General features: G+C 42.9%; 2 protein-coding genes across 3 annotated transcripts in view; both read right to left on the bottom strand.

The window, feature by feature from the left end:
* Nucleotides 1-17,936, bottom strand: part of LOC139346648 (transcriptional regulator Myc-like) — a 159,675-nt gene that overhangs the window by 76,727 nt on the left and 65,012 nt on the right. The gene's annotated exons all lie outside the window — the stretch shown is intronic.
* Nucleotides 1-17,936, bottom strand: part of pou6f2 (POU class 6 homeobox 2) — a 65,865-nt gene that overhangs the window by 26,157 nt on the left and 21,772 nt on the right. For both annotated transcript variants that reach the window (XM_070986266.1, XM_070986268.1), the window contains exon 4: nucleotides 2,532-2,851. In XM_070986266.1, coding sequence (XP_070842367.1) covers nucleotides 2,532-2,851 — 320 coding nt within the window. The remainder of the gene's footprint in view (nucleotides 1-2,531; nucleotides 2,852-17,936) is intronic.

The raw sequence follows: 17,936 nt of genomic DNA, 5'->3' as shown, positions 1-17,936 counted from the left end.
GAGCCGCTCTTTAAATCCTATTGCAGCCTTGAGTGGGTGCTGAGGCTGCGGCCTGTCCTTGGGTGAGCCCTTTGCCGGGTGACGCATTCTTTGAAAACACCAGCACTGACCCAGAGAAACTAAACCTTTTATGGCCATTCTGCTTCTCCAACACACACACACACACACACACACACACACACACGGCCACACACGCATTCCATAATCCTATTTGATAAGGCAATATCTTAATGATACCTGATGTGGCCCCTTTGGACCCCCTCAAGGGAGGTCTGTCCTCAGTCATCATAATCAGCCTCGCTGCTTCTTTTAGAGAAGACAATCTATATAAAGCTAAGGGTCTCAGTCTTAACAACCGATGAGTTTGCTCTAAAGCAACCCTGTTTCTGCTGTCTTTGTGTGCCTGACAATCACAGATTTTAAGAAATTCAACCGAGTAGGGTTTCCTAGGAAATCAGACACATACATAAGTGGATAGTCTGATTTTAGAGTATCTCTTACCTAAGGTCTGTGTGCGTTGATGGAAGCTTAATGTGTGAATCTGTATGTTGGTCAGTAGCCCTTGTATCCACAGTCAAACTGGACAGTGTGCTTGGTGCGATGTAGCGGCTAGCCTTTGGAGCCCATTAAATCCAGAGGCTGTTTTTCCTGCTGAGTCTCACTAGGCCGTGACAGGGCCGGAGAGGGCTGCAAGGGGGGAAACAAATAGCCCAACTCATCCTGGCCATAAAGAAGGTTGCACCACAACCCAATAAGGGTCTGACGCTGATGAATGTGACCAGGGACAGAGAGGCGACCCTGGCCAGTCTCCGCCAGAAATGAAACCACAGGGATATAAAATAGGTTATTATCGTCACACAGTGACAACCAGACGGACAGAAGGGCAGAGATGGATGGACAGACAAAGTGACTAAAAAGGAGGTTGAGTGGGAAGAGCAGCAAAGATTAAGAGACTGATTATGGCCGGAAAGCCTAAGGTTAGATAACCTCAGAATCCCTCTCTGCCGTAGCAGGATGCGAATCGTGCTTCTCGCCTGGTTGCGAGGTTCTGAGCTGCTCAAGTGTGTCAAGACCTCAGCAACAAGATGCATATTCTAATCGCTCCACATAGACAGAAGAGCTGCCAGGCCCCATTCAAATACTGCAACTTGATAAAGATCAAGTGCTGACAGAGAATCAAAAATTGTGTATCCTGCTTAAACATGGTGTTCTGCCCAAAATCACACCGTCATCAATGACAGCATTCAGACAGACACCTCAGTTATTTAAGTCGAGAATTACGGGAATTAGAAATCTAATTTGTTGCTGATCATGGTGTGTATTTGTAATAATACATTAACAGAATTAGCTGTTTTTTATGAGTGTTTGATGACATGAATGAGCTGAAGTTAAAGAGCCTTATATCTGTGTACAACTGCCAGAGTTGAGATCATTAACAAGTGAATATTATTTAAAAAAGTGATGCACAAATGTTAGATACTGGGTCAGCACTGCTGTTAATACTGGTGGACAGACTGGATTCATGAAATCAGAGGTAACCAATCCCCATTAAATACTGTTTCTATTTAGAATCTGTAAAAGCCTGTTGCTTTATGTAACTTAGTACAAGCTGGTACGATCTCCTCGGGTACGAGCACTACGTCACACAATACCAAATACAGTGGTGAAATTGGATCATATTTTATGGAGAGAACGTTTTCTGGTTTTCTCTCTGATGTCCTCTGGCTGCTCTGCCTCACATCTCTGTGATGCATGGACTTTCTTGATGGACAGATAGCTTTACTTGTTGCTAAAGTCACTGCTAACCAGTAGCTGTTTGCAGTTAGTTATCTTAGTTAGCTGTGCGGCTAGCTGACTGAACTGGGAGCTCAGAGCAGTATTAGTGTTTACACCACCAGCACAGCAGTTTTGAACTGCTGGGGAGAAGAGGTTTGGGGAATGGCGCCAGAATGAGCACCAGAAATGCAGCTGTGCGAGTGGGCAAGGGAACCGGGCTGAGCAGCCTCTACGAACATCATGACAGGCAAAGAGACTGAAGAGGATGTTGGAGGAAGCTAAGAAGAGAAGAAGAGGGTGACTGAGCAAGAAGCAAGAGACAAGAGTGACTTTTAGACTGGCTTTTAGTCTTTGGTGAGAGTTTCACAAAATAAAAGGCTGCAAGACAGACGCTGTTCTGGACTTCTTGCTGTTGGACGACAAAGTAATATTAGTTGGCTCACTATGTTTTGTGTTGTACTTGCTTGATGTTTGGCTGTGTTAACAAAGTTGTGGACTTGCTAGTTTTTGACTTTAATGACAAATGCACATGTACAGCTGTCCATATTTACGACAGTGTTGTACGGGGGAATTCCAGTAAGAAACTGTAAGGGTGCCAAATAGTTAAAAATACCGATTCTTGCATAACACTGCTTTAAATTGTAAAAAACAAAGTAAAAGATAATCGGTATCAGATCATTATGAGGCCAATTCCATGAGTTTAGATTTCAGCATCACACTCACAAAGAGAAAACGTTGGATCGGTGCAGACTCACCGGCAAAGGCATGGGCGGGGTGACGGGTGAAGGGAGGCTGCGGGCCGGTGACTGGTTGGGCCGGTGCGGCGGGGACTGCTGCGGCTGTCCAGAGGTGGAGGAGCAGGCAGAGCCTGGAGACGGGACAGAGGTCTGCTGCTGGCTGGGTGGGGTCATGTGATGCTGGGATGGCAGCTGGTTCTGGGTGTGGGAGTGGGTCTGTTGGTGATGGTGCTGCTGCTGTTGTTGCTGATGTTGCTGCTGTTGCTGCTGCTGGTGGTGCTGCTGCATCTGTTGGAGCTGCTGCAGGTGTTGGAGCTGGGAGTTCAGTGATGAGGTAGCTGTTGATGAAAAGACAGCGAGCTGTTTAATTTCTCTTTGTGTTTGAGAGCTGAACCCGAGAACAAGAAACACACATGAGTTTGGACAGCATATGTTTTAGCACATAAACAGGAAGCCCTCGATATTTGAAGAACATGCTCACACCTCAGGCAGGAACGCACACATGGAGGTGTGGGATGCATAGGGTGAATAGTGAGAGACATGTAAATAGCATGGAGCCACAACAAGGTCCTCCAGGGTTTTTACCCTGCATGATGGAGTGAGTGAATTTAATTTAGCTAGCTGGAGGACAAAGCTATCAAGCCTGACTGATATAATTGCTCTCTCTGGAGCCAAAAGTCTTCATTGTCACTTGGAGAATGTCAGAATCTTTGGTTTAATGGCTTAAAATCTCATAGGAAAGAGACATCCATCTTCACTGGAAGACTTCAGAAATAAACCCATTAACTAATTGGATCCAATAATGGCACACCATTAGAACCTCATTTCTACATTTAAATTTTTATGCCGTTTAAAAAAAAAAAAGCTTAACACTCCGGCTGAGCTGGGCTGTGACCACACCAGCATGCAAATGCTCCCATGGACTCACAATGTCCATCTCAAAAAGAATAGAAGACATATGTAAAAACATCTGGGCATGAACACACAACTTCATGGTAAATTTTTATGGAAGTTCACTCAAAAACATCTGAATACAGAATTTGGTGGATCTTTCATTACTCACTCACTCACTCACTCACTCACTCACTCACTCACTCACTCACTCACTCACTCACTCACTCACTCACTGTTAGAATTTCAGAAGAAATCCATACCACAGCACACACAAAAATAATGTCTATTAAAGGTGTCAATCATAATATTATATGTGAAGAATTGAGCTAAAAAGTCAGCTCTAAGCTGACCTTCACAGCTCCTTAAATAGAAAAAGGACAAGTTTTCATACTGATGTGATGGGTAGATATGTTTTTATACCTGTGCTCACATTCTGAAAGCTCTTGACAGCCTTTTTTCAGTCAAACACACTAGAAAATCCTTAAAAGAAAATATTTTCTATATAGCAAACTACGAACGTATGTGTGCAGTGACACAAAAAGATTATTCACAGGTCATGCTAAATGTAAAAGCCATACGGTAAACAAACACCAGTGACGTTAAACTTTAAGAAATATTTGTCCTACAGTGACCTCCACAGTTCATGTGAATTTGTGCTGCCGCCTTTGAGCCTTTTGAGCTCTGAGCTCTGTACAGAAAACAAAAGGATGAGTACAACAGATGACCATGGCAGGATCCGACATGTTTTTCAGTGGATTGAAAGATAATACAGGCTTCCAAGGGACGGGACCTGATCTGTATGTTGACATTTGACTGGACTCCACGCACTGGACTGCAGTATAAACAGAATTTGACACAGATTTTTCTTAAACTGAGGCCAGACGAGGTTCAGATAGCTCCTATAACTGATGGTAACATTTCCCATGACTAAAAATCAAGATAGATTCACAGAGTAAAACATAACGCATACACACTGTCAACGAGAATTACATTAATCAATGTTGCTTCCTGAAAACGAAGCTAATTGTGCAGTATCTAACAGCTCATTGGTTTAGAATTGTCTAGACGGGAGGTAAAAATTAGAACTGATTGAAGTGAACAAAAGAAACTACTCTTCTCTCTAAAACGAATTCAGTTCTCCCCTGACAATCCTCACTGATATAAATAAAAGAAACAATGTCTCTTCCATCGTGCAAACACCCTAATTACAGCACATAATGTACATATGATGAAAGACGTCTCACTTCGACCTAATATCTACAGCTACACTGACGAGAAAGCACCACACAGTTTACTGTTAAAATGACTTAAAACACAAAGGACTGAATAGCAAACGCTGGTTCAAAAGAGTGAACATCTATTGATAACGCAGCCGAGCAATTGTGAACACAGGCGTAGCTTGTATACATACAGAATCAATGCACTTAAATAATTTAAGTATAGTTGCCTCATAAAAGATAAATAAAACATCAGTGCAGACAAGTCTTTGATTAGTGTGGTCACTAGGACTCCAGGACGGGCACAGATGAACATTTGATGAAGATCAGATCATCCTTCTCTTTCCTCTCTCTGCAGAAGCGCAGCCAAAGAAAGCCAGTAAACAGTGCACTTTTACATTTCTTCTACCTCCTGACACATTGACACCTCTCTCACACCCCCACTATGAATTATATATCATCTGTGCAAACGGCAAGAGTCCAATTCTCACTTGAAATGTTGGGGCAAGTTGTCTGCCGTGCGCCGAGCCCCTGACAGGACCGGCTCTTTTCCTTTGCAACTTCACAACGACAAAATGTTGAGCCCTATTTAAAGATGGAATAAAAGGGAACAAAGACGGAGAAAACAAAAGGGGGCTAAAATGAGATTTCTGTCAGAAAATTATCGAAACCAGGCAAGATCAAAGACGATTGGAGAATTTCCTCCAGCGCCAACCATTACGCCGAGGAACAAGAGGTACAACAAAAAATATGAGGCAAAAGAAAACAAATACAGAGGGAATATGGAAGAAGCCCCATGTGGCCTTATTATAAGGGCTACACCGCAGGTACTATATTCTTTAACAGCAGTGCTTTATAAATTCTGTCATCTTGTTAAGACTGTCAGGACCACTGACCCTCCCTTCCCCTCTAACTGGGCAACTGGCATTTTGAAGCTCATTCTTTTAACCACAGCTGTCTGATTGCTTTGGTTGAGCACATAATCCAAACGGCTTGTCTCAGCTAATTGTTTGCACTCCTTCCTCCAGCAGACACAGGGCCGAGGATGAGAGTGGGAGCTTCACTTATGATGGAGAGAGGGCAAAAGGGTGCCGGGATCCTATAGTGCTCATTATATCTCCCACTGTCTCTTTGTTGTGTTTCATATTCACTCGTTCTCCGACTGCGAAGCAAGCAGCGCTCCCACTTAGTCATCACGCCCGAGGGGTGTAAGAGCACGGGTCCCACTTTCACTGCTGTCACAACTCGCCTATGCTAATGTTTATAATGAGGAATGAGCCAGATCATAGAGGAGAGTCATACAGCTAAGTGACCAGATACAAGCTGAACTGTGGCATTTTGTGCTCCATTTAAACATTTAACAACATTCATTTGGGACTATGAAACACCAGCACTGAGAAGTCTGAGGCCTCCAACCTCAGTGCTTTGAAGAACTGTCTGCCATCTCTCTCTCAGAGCTTTTTCTTTCTTGCTTTTTTTTTCCTTCCTTTTTGCTTTAGTGCCACAGTAGAAATCAACTGTTATCTTTGACTGTCCCGGTCCCAGCTTCTGAAGTACTGGAGGACGAAGCGAGACTGATTGTCAGAGGTCGAAAGGCTAGGTCAAAGCCGGCTCATTCTTCAGACAAAATGCTATTTTTGTTTCCTGTGCGGTTGAGGAGTAAAGGGGGGAGGGGGGAGGGGAGCAGCCTGCTCTCTCATTACCAGCGCTATCTCAGTAGTCCCTGCCAACCCCCCTATTACGGCACTTTTCTCTCTGGGGCTGATTCAAGCTCGTCTCCTTGTTTTCCTCTCAATGCACAACACCTACGTTTACAACTCTCCCCTATGAGTTATCTTATATGTTGTTTGTGTGTGTGCGTGTTTGTGTACAGGTGTGGTCAGGGCAGAAGTCAAACTTTTCACATGTTGATACTCAAACTAAAGGTGATGAACACACAGGACATTGATGTTGGAAAAATGCCACGAATCACAACACTGTGTGTGTGAAAATGAGCTACATTTTGGTACCAGAACCGAAGACACACTCCATGACACACCTGATTCATGTCATACTAACTGCCTCTGTAAATGTATTAGATTAAAAGAAATACAAAACATCAACCGATGCATTTATGCTTTCTAGAAAGCGTATGTCAATAGGTGCTCATCATATTATAGGCCTTAGAAAAGGCCCAGTCAAGGCCAGCGTGAAGAATGACAGCAGTGTAACAGTAATCACGTCCACACAAAAGGACTCCGACTGTCTTTCACTCCATCAAACTGCGTGTGCACCATTCAGCATAATGTACGGTCAGAGGGAAAATGGAGATCTCGTCTCATGTCAAAGGAATTCAAGTTTTCTGGCCATCAAAAAGGAAAATATAGCTCGCAAACCTTGAAAAGAATCTACTGGGTTCACAAGAGTGAATAAAATCTATAGTGGCTTTTGTGTAAGACCAGTAAATTATGTGTGCACTGTATGCTTTTCTTAAAGTTATGGTTATTGCTTTTGAAGTCGTTTTAGTGGTTGGAAGACGTGCTTCGCCTCTGCTACTCCGCTCAGATAGAAAATTAAACAGAGAACTAGGGACGGGCAGTATGGCCCTAAAATAATATCGCGATATCACTGGGTATTTCTGTGATGTTCTTGGCGATATGACAAAACGCGACGTGCAAAGCATTCGGCGATGCTGTGGTGAGCCACGGCGGTCTGTCTGCTTGGTGTACAACTCACAATAGCTGTTGAACTCTCCTTGTACTCAGCTGGGTGCTTCTGCTGGAAGCCGTTAAATAAGTTTGTTGCAGCCTCCATTTGTTGTTGTTGTTCTTGCACTTCTGAAATATTAGTGGTTTGGTGTATATCTGACCTCTAGTAGCCAAACCATTTCCACACTAATGCAGCCGCTCTTTTTGGAGCCGCCATGCTTGTTGTTGCTGTCAAGATGTCGCACAATTGCCGTTATCACGATATGAATATTTTTTTTCACCATATTAAAAATAATACCGATATTATATTGAACAATATCACGTGGCTCATCCCAACTGAGAACAGAAAAACGCCAACTCACATCATCCCTAACTGCTGCTGTGCGTCTGTGAGTGCTGTAAATTAAGAGCTTATCAGAGGCTGCGGAGGAGCCTGTCAGCAGTTAATGAAATTGTCCAACGCGAGCCATCTTGTATTTTTAGGAACTGCTCTCGTCTAAACACAGCTGTCATTCTCCAACAAGAGAGGTGAGAGGGGACAAACAAGTTCCCCATTACTGCTCTGCCTCACGTTCCACTATGGGAGTCCATAAACCACTGTCTCAATTGCCTTTTCAGTGAGTCACACTGATAATTACTCCACTGGAGGTAAGGAGATTTAGACTCTATGAGATCTGGTAATTACAAAGGTGGTCAAAGGAAGGTCATTTTTACTCTGCGGATTAGATCGGAGCACTTGTACACTGATGAAGGGGATAAAATCACTGTTTCTGCACTCATTCCTTTACTTCCACTGATAACTTTCAGCACTGATGGTCACTTTGTCACAATGACACTCGTCCACATGACAAAATGTTAATTGTTTTCATCAGCGATCACCCTGTTAATTATGTCTTTTCGATCGTTTAGTCTTCAAACACGTAACGACACTCGAATCAGGCATGAAAAATAAATAAAATGAAGAAATGTGTTGAGAATGTGACATTTAAACATTAAATCAGCGATCAAAATTCACTCAATGGCTCATCGACAGCGGTGGAGGAAGAATTCAGGTAATTTAACTTAGTTACACTCAAGTGCTGCTCATCACTTCATTGTTACTTCCTTCATCAGTCGTTCATATATTTGTTTGTCGTGTAATGCGTTTTAAAATACATAGTTGGAACATCACGTCTGAAGAAAAAGCAGGAAAACAAACTAAAAAGGACCAAAAATGCTCTTATCACAGCTTTTCTGGAACACAAATTGGTGTAACACCGCTTTTACCAATGAGTCCATACAAGTGGTAATCATGTTAAAGGAATGGAGAATAGATTCCTGCCTTGGCGATGGCTGGAATAAACATGGAGAAAATGAAACGTTAAAGGAAGTAGTGAACTACTGAATAAAAACATTACTCAGAGCCGCAGCAGGCAATATCACTGTTTCAGTCCGGCTGCAGGAGGAACTCAGCGACTACAAAAAAATATAGGCAGTTAAGATTTGAGCGGAGTCGCGGAGCCACAGGGTTTTGGAGAGTAAACCACATCGCTTGTAGGGATCCAGAGATAATGCTTTCACTTTGTGATGCAAGGCAATATCAAGCTGTGTTGTAGAATTCTCACTCTAGGGGAAGCATTTCAAAGAATCAAATCCTCTCCATGGAGATGTTACACATACAAGAAAATCCCTGTGTGCTCGATAATGTTGCCCTTTTGGTGTTGCTTACGCTAGGTTATTGATTTCCAAAGTGTGGTCCAGGGACCTCTAGGGGCCCTTGAGAGAGTTCCAGGGGGTCCCAAACAAAGAAAGATTTCCTTCCTGAGACAGAATATATATAGAAAGATTGTTGAACTTTTCTCCTCTCCAATCAAACGATGTGCTAATGAGGCTGAAAGTGTGCATGTTTTCTTCCCAACTAAGGACTACAGAAGTAAAATCAGTGATATTTGTTGGCTTACTGTCTGCTTTTAATACAAAACCTGCAGACTCTGGCCCTCCATGGCTCCAGACTGCTGTGCACCTGTTTTTATCTAGTCTAAAACTAAAAATCTTCTCAGATGTGTTTTCTTTTTTAGGATAAAACCTTATTCAATTGCACAATGAAGCATTTGGTTAACTTTCATTCTCAGAAAATGTATGATTATGCAGAAACCTCATCTTCTTTTTTATTTTCATGAAATTCTCCAAAGGGAAAGTATACATTTAAGGATATCAACTACAGTTAACTATATACAATACCTCCAAAGACCATCTTAAATCAAATGAAAGATCAAACCTCTTTCATACATTGACAGATTTCCTCGTTTTTGGTTAACTGTCATTTCAAATACTTCTTGAACAGCATGTAATTCTGTGTTGTTCAGTAAGGGGGTCCCTCGCTTTTGTCCTTCATAGTCCAGATGCTGCTGGACTCCCCCCCCTCCCCTTAAGAAAAAAGAGCCTGTCTGCCTGGCAGGACAGACTGGGTTATTACAGCGTGTTCATGGTCCCATCATGTGTCGTCAGACCAAAGCGGAGGCCGCGAGTAAAAGCCTCATGCAAAATTTATGTTCATGCGGCTGTTTCAGTGGGTGGAAAAATCAATATTGCGGGCCTGATGCACGGAGATGACTGAGTGCTCTCTGACTGACAGTAAAAGCTGAGAGAGATTGAGGGGCTACATTTACTGCTCTAGAAATGGAGTGGAGTAGAGTTGGCCTAATAGTCTAGTTCACCTTAAATTAGATTTAAAAAAAGATTTCATTGTGGCTTATTTTGGTAACAACTTGCATATTGAGGGCTTGAAGAAATCACCCCATTAGAACATATGAGAACAAATCAAGAATAAGCAAGCTAGTCTTCAAATCGTCTGAAACACATCTTGCATTGCGGTTTCTGAGCAGCTAAAGTATTGTATATTATGGGGTTATTAAGCCTTCCCTTCCTTTCCAACTTACACAGATTTAAAATGATTGTAGAATAATCAAAAGACAATGTGGGTATGAGGAGGACATCACAGGGCCTTTGTTCTGCGCTGCTTCGCTTACATATGCTTTTGATAGCGTGCCACATACCCACAGTACATTTGGGGAGGAATGTGAGAAGAGAACGAAAGAAAGTGAGAAAAAGAAATTCAGTGGGATGAAATAACCCCAAACAATGGGATTTGCTTTCCATTCTTCTGCCTCCATCTTCTGTCTTTAATTATTCCCTTTGGTTGTCTGAGGGAGCGTGTAAGCACTTTCACACAGCACAACATGCCCAGCAGCACAACACTGTCTGCCTTAGTGATGTGGAGACTTCTGAGTGACACTGAGCCTCTTGTGATTATTAATGCTGTTTAATACAACACAGAGCAGCCACTATGATTGAGGGAAAAAACAGATTTCAAAATGCATGCATTCAAAATGCAATGTGAATGGAATTATGTACTACACGAGCACTGCACTTGAGATACATCTTCCCCATGCTACATAAACAACGTGTACACCATGAAATGAGGCCTAATGTTTTGTAGATGCAACGCGGGAAATGTGTATTTGATAATAACTACCAAGTGTGCTCTATTTTGTACACAGTGTTTAATGGAACTTCAGCTGATCCTGGTGGGATCCTTTGTGCCGGTTTAGTAGTTTCTTCCTGAATCGCATATGAGATATTTGAGAGCCCAGAACGATGTATGATGAATGAAGTAGCATGCTACTTATACGCTTATCGTGCTCACTGACTAGCAACAGGTTCAGCAAAGGGCAGCAGCAGTAAATGAAATTCCGCACCGGGACAATATATCATCAAAAGAAATGTATGCACCCGAAACTTACAAGCCTTCTCCAGATGCGGACAAGGTGCCTGACGGGGTTGGGGGAGGGGGTGAGGGTGGGATAGTAGGGAAAAAAAAAAAGGAAGGGGGGGGGGAGTGGGAGAATAGAGGGGAGGGTTTTGTTGCTGGATGGGTGAGGAGCAAGCAAGGGGAAGCAGCAGATTTTGTTGAATCAGTTCTATTTTCATACTGGCTGATCTGTGTCTTTTAACCATTTCACTGCAGCCGGAAAATGAAAGTACCAGGGCTAATTTCACAGTGAGAGCTCACTGAACAAAACCCCCTACGGTCTGTGGAAAAAGGTGCTAAGTCTACTTTGTCATTGTGAATTACGGCGGCGTAATTCAGGAAACGGGCTCGTGTGTGTGTGTGAGAGAAGAGTAGAAAATATATTCAGTGAGGAAGGCATGAAAAGCCCCTTTTCCCTCTCCAGCCTGCGATGTTCTTGGTGAGGTTTACTTGTGATCTCTAAGTAACAGATATCTCTCTCCAAACGCGCCGTCCTGTACTGATGCCACAGGATCCATCTGTGATGTGTCTGCAGTTAGTCCAGAAATAGCACCCACAGGACTTACATGCTGCTCAGGCCTCCTACGGGACCTTTTAAGCTACACTGATACTGATAAAAGCCTCCACAAATCTGGCCCCCAGATACCTCGGCCATTAATTAAGGTAATTAGGCCCTGGTCAGCAATTAGTAACCACAGATAGCTTTTAGCAGCGGCTGAGACGTCCCCACTGGTGAGGGGTTTGGTTCCACACCATCTGCTGACAAATGTCACCACGGACTCTTTGGTTTCACAGACGGGGAACCGGAGAGCCACGTTTAAAAATGACCTCTGTGTGATCCGGGCGGGCTCCCGGGCTCCCACAGCTTCTGCTGCTGCAGGATCACTTTGTTTGTTCTTTCTTTGGTTCTCTTCTCTTTCAAACATGGAGGAGCGAGCTCTTTGAAAATCCATATGTGCTGCGCATGGCCAGAGCGGGAATAGGAAACATTCACTGCACAAGGTATCGATCAAAATTAGAACATCTGGTCTGAGTGTAAGGAGTATTGATTAGAGCGTAATGCTACATTGATTTGCTTGTATTATTAAGTCCATGATAGATCCACATTAATAATATGTTAATTTACATTATAATGTTATATACACTTATATTGAAAGTGAGGATATATCAAAATAATGCTGTGCATAGCAGTTTTAATACTGCTAGTGTTTATATGAGGACACAGGGCGAGGACAGGCCATTAATATCTTATTAAATCTTTTTTTTTTTTTTTTTACTGTACCTGTGATGTAAACCCACAGGGAACCGCTAACAAAAGACCTACAGAATAAATGTGGGAAACATTCACATACAAATGTGGCATTTAGACTAATAGTAAAATACAGCAGTTTGTATATTTCATCCTGTGGCAAAGGTGTGTGATATAAGCTGCTGTGAGTAGAACAGACTGATAAAAACAGGCTGAATACACACATTCAACCTTAGAGAACAGATCATGCAATAACTCACATTACTGGGGAATGGGAAATAAAGGATGCAGCTGTGCTACTTTACACAATTCCACATTTGAAGCAATCGGTGATAACACCATTTTCATTCCGGTTCAGTCCCATAAAATTACCATTAACATTACAACTCATGCAGAACACAGATAAATGTAAAATGTCACCCAGTTCTGCCAGGCGGGAATTCCAGTTCCACAAGATTACCATCTCTGTCTGCTCTCTCCCACTGCACCTTGTCTAATATTTCATTTACAACATTTCATAAGTTCATTTTCCCCTCACTGACCATGTAAATCACAAATCAATTTTCATTTAAAATGCTTGACTACAGATTGTTGCTGAAAGCTTCTGAATTGCGCCTCAGCAGTACGGCAGACCTTTAGCAAATCTTTCGGAAACAGTCTGGTCGGAAAAGGCAGGGAAAAAAAGAGAGATGTAATTTCTACAAAACAACTCCAGGGCCAAGTGGTCAAGGCATTTCCTGGAAGCATTTCACAAGTGTTGAAATACCATGAAAACAATACACTATGTATTGTAATTTATATCAGATTCTGTACTCCCTCAAACTTGTGATCGACTGGTCTGCTCAATGGGAGCAATAGGCTGATTATGAGATGATGAAGAGATGAACTCTATTGATTGTGCACAATTGTTGGGGATGGCTAATCAATGCATGCAACAAAAATACTGAACATGCATTAAGGAGATCAGTGTGCAGATGATTTTTAGAAAAGATAATTGAGGTTTTAGTAAAAAATACCCACATTCAACTCTGAATATTTTTAAAGTAAACTGTTAAGTTGGCTGAACGGACACAACAGTGTGCATGTTTTTTCAGTAATTACACCAGGGAGAAGGTAATCTGCTGTAGCTCAGGAGCTAAGGGAACAGAAAACAGCTGGCTTAAAATGGAATAATTTGCAAGTTCTTAATCACTCATGTAATTGGAAGCTAATTTGAAAATTTGTCATGATGACATTCAGACTACTAATTCGGAAACCTATCCTCTCCTACTACACTTCTCCAAAATCCATTAAGTAAATGCATTAAACTCTCTGCATACACAGCGCAGGCATGCACAGTGTGTCATGTCCGGAGTCTGCCTTGTGTGTGTTTATGGCAGGAGGTTTGCAAAAAACCTCCGTCAGTATTTACCAGTGAGGGCAGATGTCAGGGTTTGCTGTGTAGAAGCAGACACAGCCACATCTGATTAACAATATTATTGTCCTCCTCCGCACCGCCGTAAAGACTCATCCTGCCCTCCTTTTTTCTTCTCTTTCTTTCTATTTCAGGCTCTGGCAGCGTGCTGTCCTGTGGCACGGCTGAGCCAGAGTGACACTGCCACCATCCACAGAAACAAAACACGAGTCAAGAGCCAGAAGCTTAAGACAAACAGCACTACAGTATCTTATTAGACAGGGAACATAAACATATCTCGGCATGCATACGTTGGAAAAGTCATACTGTATATTCAAATGCATCATTTGTACTCTTATTTTTGGGCAATTATGAAATACGTGTAGGTTGAATTCAGAACAAATCATCAGCATGTCTGCAACAAGTGAAACACCAGGGGGTAAAATTTACTTACATCTCAGCTTCAAAAAGACATCACAGTATAAATCATGAGTCTCGCGGGAGATTGTGTGTGTTCGTATGTGCGTGTACAGTAAACCTGAGCATCAGCCCGAGTGTAAATCTGTGTGTTTGATTCTACCCCTCTCATCGCTCCTCTGTACATTTTGATTGGTGATTTTTTTTCTTCTTTCCGTCGCCAAACTGTCACAAAGGCAGTAACCCCACACATTTCCAAGCTGCTTATTGAAGACAAACAATAAACCACTGGCAGATATCAATGGCAGAGATGAGAACCTGGGTGCCATATCTGCTGGGACTGCCTGGCGAACCTGCCTCTGCCTGCGCTTCATCTCCAGCAGCACCTCTCACTCTCAATTATTTGGCTGCTGTCACAACAAATCAATCAAATTACTGCTCCAGGACTGTGTGCAGCTGCTCCTATTGCACCGCTAGTTGCATTAGCTTTGAAATGTATGAGGTCTACATTTTATCACTGTTATTTATTTAATGCAGCTCTCTCCCCTGCGAGTCATCTTACAACCACAGCAAAGTTAAATCATTAAAGGCCGACGTGGAATACATACTGCTTGAGAACACCTCAAATTAAACAGCGATGAGGGAGAAGTGATGGGTTTGGCCTCTATTGTGTTAAGATGGCAGATGCTGATGTGAGGAAATGGGGACCTCGCACCGGGTCCTCTTGATGTACTCATGTTGTGGCTGAATGTGCACACAAACAATAGCTTTTCTTTTCTTAGCTCAAAAATGATTCAACAAATACACACATGAGAAAAAGGAGCCCACAATGAGCAACTAGTTTGGCTTTAACAGGCCCAAATAGAATGCTTGATATTCTCTGGCTCTGATAATACAATGGGTAAAGGGACACAGAGGTATTCCCACAGCAGACAGAGGTTAAGTCAGTAGCCCGGCCCGGTGATCTAACCTCTTAAAGGAGCAGCAGTCAGCTGAGGCAGAAGAGATGCAGTCTGACATGTCTAACTAGTGTGGAAACATTTGGCTCTTCCCCCAGGAGCCCACCCTTTGGTGGTGTAATGAGCACAGTGATTTCCCTAATTTGTATCATGCCAACACCCGCAACCTGCGAACGACACCGCTGAGCGTTTTCATCAAAACGGCAGACACGTCTTTGATTGGCATTGACACCGGGTCTCATTACTGCAGGTGAGTGGGATGTCGACCTTTATCAGGAAGCTTGAGTGCTGTTTTGTGTTTCCTGCGGACGAGTACAGAGGAACAATGCTCTCACCTCACCATTAGAACTCGCTTCTCTGATGTGATGCGCTGCCTGGCTTTCTGCTGAGAGCAAATAAGATGGGATATCCTTATTAATATGAAAGAGCTCCAGTAAACTAGCTTCTTGCATTACCTTTGAGTGAGTCATAGAGAAGAGGAGTAGACAGATGAGACTTTGTTCTGCTTCCTCCCATTGGGCATTACATGTACAGTGCTTTGATACAACGAGTTTTACAAGTACGGTAATCACGCTTTGCTTGTTATAAAATCATGTGAAATCTAAACCTATTAAAAATGCAGCAGAAAGTTAGCATCACATCTAATAACAAGAATGTGCAGATGTTTTGTCTGCATCAGTCGCACATACTTATCTCTGAAATTGTGAAAATCAAGTATGATTTTTTTATTCTTATGAGCCGTCATATTTACAGACCTCTAGCATGACCCAACCTAGTTTTTGCCTCTGTGAAGTCAGCTAGAATTCTGTGCACTCTGTCACAAAAGATAACTTTCTCCCTTGTTTAGTTTCATTGGGAATTTGTTTTTACTGCATGTTTGCAGGCATAAATCATCCTGACAAATAACCAGTTACCACTGGTGCCTGTGTTTACTGAGTCTGCCACAAGATGCTGCTCAGTTTTATTTAAGCAACTGCTCCAACTTTATAGCACAACCCCATTACAGTGATAGTTATTCATCACAGTCTGAGAGAGCTGCCCTCCTGAAGCTCACAGCAGTCCAGCCGGTTCCCCTCTGTCAATATTAATTCTTGCAGAGCCAGCTTTGATTAGCATGATCAAAACGTGATCAAACATGCTGTTGTTACTGCTTGTTCTGATTTTGTCTTTTCATTTAATTTTCCACATTAAAGCTTAATATGAAAACGTATGATATGCAAGAGCAAACTGGGCTGGAAAACCAAAATTTGATCCAATATAACTTATTAAACACTGGGCTCTTACAAAGACTATGACTAAGAGATTACACGCATGCTGGTTTGTAGCCTTATAGAATACAATTCCTCCATCCTCAACCACCCACTCCCCAAGACAAACAGCCTTATTAGTTGGTCATTAGCCGCCTCATTACATTTAAATACAGCCATTGGCTGGGCTCCTCTTGGAGTCTCATTACTGTGCCTCACAGTTGTCTTGTGTCTGATCTGACGCTAATTAGCTAGCAGCGTGAGTGCTGTAAAGCACACTTGCTCCTGAGGTCGTGAAATGAGCTGACTGCTCCCCGGCGACAGCGCGGCGCTGTATTATATGTGTGATTAATCAGGCCTAGAGACCCGGAGGGGCAGGGAGGGAAAGCGAGGGGGACGTGGGGGCAGAGGCTAGAGTTGCAGTTGTCTGACAGAGGTGCTGTGCCAGCAGGCCTCATTCAGCGGAGCTGTGATGCACTCAGACAGGGGAGTGTGGAGGAGGGCCGCGTGGCCAGAGGGGCCTGGACACAGTCAAGACATTTAGCTTCACTCGTGACTTGTGTCACTTTCTCTCCATGGAGGTCCCTTCAATGCATCCCCTTCAGATAAGAGGACGTGCGAACAGGCAGTCTGTCAGTCCACACGCTTAAAAAAAGATCTGCCACAGAGGCATTTCTCCACAACAGTTTTTTTTTTGCTATCTCTCATGGATAGGGAATTTTATCAGGACATTGGATACCAGACTGCCTGTTGGTTTGTTTAGCAGTGGACAATAAGGATGACTGAGAGGTGTTTGTTTTGGCATTCTGACACCCTGACAATGTGCTTCTTGATCAGTTCATCAGATCACTGAAGCCCCTGGGGTTGTCCCTCACGCACCAGGAGGAAGATCTGTTAAAGTGTGAGTCAGACGGGCCTGCTGGGCCCATTATCGTCCACTACTGATGGATACATTGAAGGGCTCACTGGATAGATGCAGGTTTATTAAAAGCTCTGCCCACAGCGATGGCTGCTGTTATTTATGCATGTTTGTGTCCATTAGGCTTCTACCTCCACATTTCCTCACTCAGGGCATCTGTCCATCCATTTCCCCACATGAAGGGAGCCGTCCCTGCACTTTGTGCTGCCCTGGCATTATTGTAATCTCCATCCTAAAAACACACTGCTTTACATGTAGCCTGGCATCTTTTTACATTAGTGGAGCTCTCTCATCCAAGATTCATGACCAACAGTTTTCCCATCCATCCCTCAATCTAATGGTATAAAAGAGACAATGTTTTAAACATTAAAATGAAAACCATTTACAACTATGATCAAAAGAGAACACTTGGGCATTAAAGTTTAAAAGGCAAGGATAAGTACAGCCATGTGGATGGACAGATGAGGTGGAAAAGAGATAAAAAAGTGAAGTACAGTGCACTCTTATGCAGAGGAAAGAGGCATAAAGTGCTTTTGCGCTGCACTGCAAAACATTGACCTGTAATTAATACGGTTGTTCCTCTGGGCAAGTTGAGGATAGCGGCTTTTTGGGATACAAACCCCTGAAGGATTCTTACCTGCTCAGGAGCTT

Source organism: Chaetodon trifascialis, chromosome 18, assembly GCF_039877785.1.
Source record: "Chaetodon trifascialis isolate fChaTrf1 chromosome 18, fChaTrf1.hap1, whole genome shotgun sequence".
In the NCBI taxonomy this organism is placed as follows: domain Eukaryota; kingdom Metazoa; phylum Chordata; class Actinopteri; order Chaetodontiformes; family Chaetodontidae; genus Chaetodon; species Chaetodon trifascialis.
Note: the sequence above shows the minus strand (reverse complement) of the source record. Positions and strands in the feature narration are given on the sequence as shown.